Below are 7,355 nucleotides of genomic sequence, written 5' to 3' on the forward strand. Positions count from 1 at the left end.
ACGTTAATCCAGGGTTTTTATACTGACTGCCAGATTGGAGTTAGGAAGGAATTTTTTCCCTTGAAATGAGGCTATTGGCATGAGCATCATGGTTTTTTTTTTTTTTTTGCCTTTCCCTGGATCAACACTGTAGGAGATTGTAGGGTTATAGGTTGGACTTGATGGACTCATGTCTTCATCCAACCTCATCCATATACTATGTAATTATGAAATCAACACAAAAGTGAATCAAAATGGTGGAGAATCCCATTTGTAAGACTGGTCAGTGTAACAACAGAAAATGAATTTTCCTCTTCAGTCTTTCTTCACGTACAATTTCTAATGGCAGTTTTTACTGACCACATCATTTTTCAAATGTCAAACTTTAGCTATCTAAAAAGGTTTTGTATGTTTTTGCAGTTTTTTGGATCCCAGTTTTCCAATTAAGGAGATTAAGAATATGTCAAACTATCTGAACTTGTGAAAATAAGGCTGAGTCATTGCATAAGTAGTAATAGTATTAAACCTTCATTACAGATCAGGTGCCGCTTACTAATTTATAAGCTAACTTCTATAGAACATATGTCATGTTATTACCTAATGATCACGGCCATAAAAGACCTTATGTTCCAGCACAACAAGCATCATAGGTCTATGCATGTATACACAACACATTCCATTTAGTCATTTAATTACAGGAAGGATATTAAAAACAAAAAAAAACCTGTTTCTTAATACCTCATGACAAACAAACAAAAATTACTACCTTATATAATAGCACAAGCTAAAGCATGAGATCACATGCCATTACTTAACCTGACAAGAAAGACCAGTTACGTTTTCATTTGTTGTTGCCACTATGCAATGCAAGTATACAGATTGGTTATTGACTAGGAAAAAAAAAATAAATCTAACAACTATCATTTGGGAATATTTCCTGTTGACTGCATCATTAATTCATGATCTCACAAACAAAAAAAAAAAAAAAAAAAAAAAAAAAAAAAAGCCCTTCTTATCAAACCGAGTAAGGCCCCCTGCAGGCTGCCGTGGCCGAGATCTGTGTGCTAGCCGTGTTTTTAGCAGCACACTGACCTATTCATTTCTATGGGTACATGCACACAACCATGTTTTTCGCTGATCAGTGTGCGAGCTGTGAGTACGCGTTGCATCATCGCTGCGGGAGAACTCATTTGCATACCAGAAAAAAAAAAGAAGGTATTTCTAAGGAACTGCGCAGCAGAGACCACGTCTAAAGGTAAGAGACGAATAGCCTTTCTAAAGGCTATCCTGACGTCTTATCCACAAAAAAAAAAAAAAGGTTTTAATGGTAGAATCCCTTTAACAAACCTGCGGACCCAATAAACTATAACGGGGTCCACGTGGTTTCTGTTCGGTCTCCGCCTGAAAATGCCGAAAAACATGGAGGGCAATGGAATTCCCGTACAGAGACCGGGCGCACCGGGTGAACAGAGCCTCACCTGTGTTTTTTATGGTGGATCCACAAACTAGGATCAAGCTCTGATAGCACAATGAAGGCACTGTCAGTTTTTGCGGACATACTTTACTAATGCTGAACACACACTGATTATACTTTGTCCGCAAAAACTGACACATGGTCGCCTGCAACTAGCCTGAGGCTAGGTTCACAACTGCGTTCGAGATTCGATTTGGGAGGGGGTGTGCTTGGGGACCTCACGAACAGAAATCTAAGTCACATAGAAAAGCAGGTACCTTAGTAAACCTGCGGACCTCATAGACTATAATGGGGTCCATGTTGTTTCCGCACAAAACATGCGGAAAGAAAAGCATTGCTTGCAGCCCTTTTTTCTGTGCATTTGGCATATAGAGAGGAGAACAGAATCCCCAAACGTAAATGTGAACTGAGTCTAAAGTTTCTTTCAGACGGTCAGTGATTTTCATCTGTGATTGTGTGCCAAAACGTGGAGCGGGTTAAAAAACACATAAGAAATTCAAATATTTCTATTATACTCTGTTCTTGTAGTCTCCACTCCTAATCTTAGCTCACAATCGCTAAACAAAATCACTGACTAAACACTGCCATGTTAAAGCAGCCTAAGGGTGCATTCACACTGAGTAAACGCTAGCTTATTCTGAACGTAACACACGTTCAGAATAAGCGGCGTCTAAAGCAGCTCCATTCATCTCTATGGGAGCCGGCATGCGAGCGCTCCCCATAGAAATGAATGGGCTGCTTCTTTCACTCCGAGCAGTCCCATTGAAGTGAATGGGGAGTGCCGGCGTGTACGGCAAGCTCTGCTCATGCCGAGCCGTATACGCGAGCACTTCCCATTCACTTCAATGGGACTGCTCGGAGTGAAAGAAGCAGCCCATTCATTTCTATGGGGAGCGCTCGCATGCCGGCTCCCATAGAGATGAATGGAGCTGCTTTAGACGCCGCTTATTCTGAACGTGTTTTACGTTCAGAATAAGCTAGCGTTTACTCAGTGTGAATGCACCCTAAGGCTGCAGGTTGGGCAGCAACCAGAACAGTCATGAGTGAGACATCAACCTGTGGCTGAAGGGGTAATGGCAGGACACCATAGCTCATGTTAGTCTAAGGGGGCGTTCACACTACCGTCGGTGTCCGACAGGTTGTGTGAACGCCCCCTTAACAGAAAACCTCAGCAATTAAGGGCACAACAACAGCAAAACCACAACATATATGTTACTGACTTACTGAACACTGAGCAACTATAACTCTCAACATGTAGTTTTGTCTCTTGATACATTATGTCCAGGTTTCTGCAACATGGGGCCTTAGCCTCATAGTAGCAATACTACACACGTTTCCTGTCCAATAACAGCTTTCAAGGCCCATAGGCTTCCAGAACAGCTGATCTGTATTGAGTCCAGGTGTGTATAGGTCATCAGTATGAAAAGTCAATTTGGTGCTGCAAAACAACTGAAAACAATTTATAGGCAGCAGAACAAAGGGACCTTCTGCCCATGCCTGGATGTAGCAGCAGTCATCATTAGTTTTTATTGGAGTTCTAAAGCTGCTTTTGTTGGAGCTTACAGTTTGCTGATTAAACCAAGTCTGTTATCTCTCTATGTAAACACAAAGATAACATTGAGTCCTTCTCTAGAACCAGGTAAGTGTTCTATATAAACCTGTGTAATTTAACATACATTTACAGTAAATATTAGATCTGTATTCATATTAGATTTATAGTAATCTTAAAACTCTCATGGTAAAGAGAAAGTCTATACTGTGGTACTCCATAGTGTACTGTTCAGCAAGCTGGGGGGAGGCGGCTTTGACTGTTTGATGAAGAATACAGGAAGTGACAAGAAGAGACAGAAGGCAGCTGAAACAGAGAGATGGGAAAACCCCGTTAACAGCTGCCCTTCTGACAGTGGAGGGACATCAGTGCCAGAACTAACAGTCCCGATATCTCTGGCACCTAGGTATATACCAGTAAAGCTGACAGTCCACTTAATTCAGTGCACTATCAGCTTTCTGGTAAAATATAATACCACTGATCTACAAGAACATGAAAGCTTCGTTTTAAAGGGCTTGTCTTACAACAGACAGGAAAGGGGAGAACTGACTGATTACTTATTAGTAACTTACTAATTCGGTTTTTTTTAGGGGGCTATTAGTAACATTGTTCTAATATATTTTATTAAGCAGTGTCAAGCAAAATACCTCCTCAGTCTGTATATCGTGTATTATATGGGCTAAGAATGATTAGTATTACATGCAAAGGCAAGTTTTGTAAGCTGACTCTGCTCTCCCTTTCCTAAGTACATGTATATTAGGTTATACAGCATTTATTAGCTGTTCCTAACTAGCTCATTAATAGCACAGATCCCTTAGGGTATGTTCACATGGCGGAAATTAGATCCCGCATGTGAACATATCGTACAGCTAGCTGCGACAGAATGGCGATGCAGTGCACTGACATCCCATTGCGGCATTCCGCTCCGGATTAAGTGCAGCGCCGCGGCTGAGTCAAGCCACAGGTTGAAGGGGCATGTCGCTTCTTTTCTCCGCTACTAGCTAGTGAAAAAAAGAAACGAGCGGCTCCCATTGAAGTAAATGGGAGTGGTTTTTAGCAGCGGATTTTGAGATGGATTCCACATCAAAATCCACTGCCAAAAAACTTGTGTGAACTAGCCCTAACAGTCCTGCTTCTTTCACTGTCAACTAGATACAGACATGAGCCATTTTCATTAACATAAGAGTGCCAGGAAAGTGTAACAAATAGAATAAATGTATACATCCTTATAAAAGTAATTTATACATCTAATCTAACCTTTAATAAACTTTCCCAGGGATTACCTAAACCAGGGTGTCAAAACAACAGATAGTAAGAAACATGGGGAAGAAAGAGGGTTGTTAGCAATCTATGCTGTTAACATATGCTAGTTGGGGACAGCTAGATAAATCTTTTATAACCTAAGGGTATGTTCTCACAGAGTTTTTTGCAGGTGGATTTTGACACGGAATCCGCCTACAAAAATGGTTCCCAATGGGAGCTGCTCTGGGTTTTTTTTACGCTAGCTAGCAGTGTAAATAAAGAAGCGACATGACCTACCTTGCTGTGGATTCCGTGGCTTAGTCAGGCACAGCGTCTGCAGCTCGAGGCATGCTCCCGTTTATGCCCATTAGAGATGAGCCGATCCGAACAGCACGCTCGCATAGAAATGAATGGACGTAGCCGGCACGTGGGGGGGTTAAGCGGCCGGCCGCCGTCAAAGCGGAAGTACCAGGTGCATCCATTCATTTCTATGGAGCGTGCTGTTCGGATCGGCTGATCCGAACAGTACTGACTCATCTCTAATGCCCATTCATGCATCACTGGTAGTTTTCAGCTAGTATATTACACACTATATAGATGACAGATGGGTTTTTCCTTATCATCTCTTTGTAGCTAAAGAGAAATTTTAGAGCCAGTTATTAAACTAAAAATATTCTAGAAAATGGCCACAATTACACCTCTCCTACTCTCAATATTGAAAAGAAACAGAAATGGCAGTTACTCTTTGGGATAGGGCTACACACCAAGGGTGCAAGTCCACTCACTAACTTGAGTACGGCTAAGGTCCCACGTTACGGAAAGCGGCGTTTATTTTTGTTGTTGCAGATTTTAATGCGTATTTTTGAGCCAAAGGCAAGAATGGCTTGGAAAGGATTGAGAAATATACTAGGAGCTCTTAGAGTTCTAACTTCTATTAAATACACTCCTGGCTTTGGCTTACAAAACTGCAGCAAAATCTGGGAAAACAAAAAACTTTTCCACAAGTTAGAGCCTTAGCCTGAAAGAGTTTTGTGGCAACACAGTGATCTTTGTAGCCTTAAGGGTGCATTCACAGTAAGTATACGCTGAGCTGATTCTGAACGTAAGACATGTTCAGAATCAGCGCGTACAAAGCATATCCCATTCATTTCAATGGGAGCTGGCGCACGAGCACTCCCCATTAAAATGAATGGGGAGTGCATATCACATTGAAACCAATAGGGAAAAAAGCAGCCCATTCATTTCAATGGGGAGCGCACGTATGCCGGCTCCCATTGAAATAAATGGGATATGCTTTGTACGCACTGATTCTGAACGTGTTTTACTTTCAGAATCAGCTCAGCGTATACTTAGTGTGAATGCACCCTTAGCCTTTATTTTCATGCATATTCCAAGTTCAGACATATACCTGAATTCTGCACTATAGGTCATCAGGCACAGAATTAATTTTGGGTGTTTGAAATCATTAGTGGAGAAAAATAAAAAGTATGAACATTGCTTGGGAGTGATTAATTCTGCATTATGAGCAGACTGTGAATCCACAGCACAAATCCAAAGTACAAGTTCAGATTGATGCTGCAGATTGGCTTTGAAAAAAAAGTCAGCCATGTGAACAGGCCCTAAGGAAGGTAATCTTCTACAAGTCGTGTGGTGGCCCCTGGAATATTCTGGAAGCCATCATCACAAAGCAGGACTGCATAATACTCACCATTTCTATGATTTTGGTTTTCCTTCCAGTTTTCTTCTTTACTGTGAATATGTATTGAGCCAAAACCACTCCAGCCACCAGGGCACACATGCTAGCACTGGCCACTGCCCCCACTTTGGCCACAGAAGATCTATCCATGGCTAATGACGGATCCACAGGCTCAGTACAACCAAGCTAGCTCCAATCACGTGATCACAAGTCTATGGCTAGATGTAGAGTTTAGCACAGGCTAGATTCTCCGGGGCTGGTAGACAGAACCAGTATCATGTGGCCGGGTCACATAACCACACAGCATTACACAGGGCCAGCACCTTCCCTGCTGTATCACTAGAATCGGATACTCCTGTACAAGTGAATAGACGTAACCAGCTGTGCCGTCCTCCCCTATCTTGCCGGCTATCACGCTTCTACAAGTGACAGTAGGAACTCTTCCGTTTCCGTTTTCCATGCGTTTCAGGACATTTTCACCACGCCCATTTTTGTTAAAGCTGATTCCTATAGGCTGAGCGGCGTGACGTCAGGGCGAGCGCGATGATGTTTAGGACCTTGAACGACTCAGAGCAACCAGAGTGTCCGCCGGTTGCTTAGGTAACAAAGGCTAGAAGGACGCTGTGCAGGCGGGAGACCAAGTGACCAAGTACCCTGCTCGGCTGTAGGGATGGGACTGGGTGGCTAAGAGCAATGTGCACTCATTTCATAGATGTACATATATAGTTTATCTACATAGAGCTGCGTGTGTATATATTATATTATATATATATATATATATATATATATATATATATATATATATATATATATATATATATAGTAATTATGCAACGACCATATTCGTAGCATAACTATAGTGGGTACAATGGTCAAAGCCACCAAGGGGGTCACAGAAGTCAGGGCTCCATGGTTCTCCTTTCTGATTCTTTTGAGGGTCAGTTCACACAGAGGAAAATGGTGAGGAATTTGGTGTGAAATTTCAGCGCTGAAAAAAAAGCCTCCCATTGACTTCAATGCTAGCAGAAAAAGGAACCCATTGAAGTCAATGGGAAGCTTTATTTTCAGCGCTGAAACTCCACACCAAATTCAACGCCATTTTCCTCCATGTGAATGGACCCTTAATAGCTGGCAGTCCATGCTTTGTGAATGTGTTACCCCAACTCTCTGGTGAGCTGGAGTTGGAGGATTTATGACAGGCAGCCCTTCACTGTCAGAAAAGAGACCATTAACCCTTTAATGGCCAAAAAAAAAAAAAAAATAGCAGTTGGTCTAGTCAAGAAGGGATCCTGTGGAGGAAGTTGTCACCAGAAATGAATAGGGTGACTATGAATTATTCCCCCAAAATTAACTATTTATATTTTTTAATTAAACCTGAAAAAAAATTTACCACATTGATATTTCCCCTTATGTGT

At 41.8% G+C, this 7,355-nt stretch overlaps 1 protein-coding gene across 1 annotated transcript in view; it reads right to left on the minus strand.

The window, feature by feature from the left end:
* Positions 1–6,348, minus strand: part of NT5C3A (5'-nucleotidase, cytosolic IIIA) — a 42,170-nt gene extending 35,822 nt beyond the window's left edge. Inside the window, exon 1 of the mRNA XM_075271150.1 lies at positions 5,953–6,348. Coding sequence (XP_075127251.1) covers positions 5,953–6,090 — 138 coding nt within the window. The 5' untranslated portion in view covers positions 6,091–6,348. The remainder of the gene's footprint in view (positions 1–5,952) is intronic.
* Positions 6,349–7,355: the final 1,007 nt, after the last annotated feature.

Source organism: Leptodactylus fuscus, chromosome 4 (assembly GCF_031893055.1).
Source record: "Leptodactylus fuscus isolate aLepFus1 chromosome 4, aLepFus1.hap2, whole genome shotgun sequence".
NCBI classification, from domain to species: Eukaryota; Metazoa; Chordata; class Amphibia; order Anura; family Leptodactylidae; genus Leptodactylus; species Leptodactylus fuscus.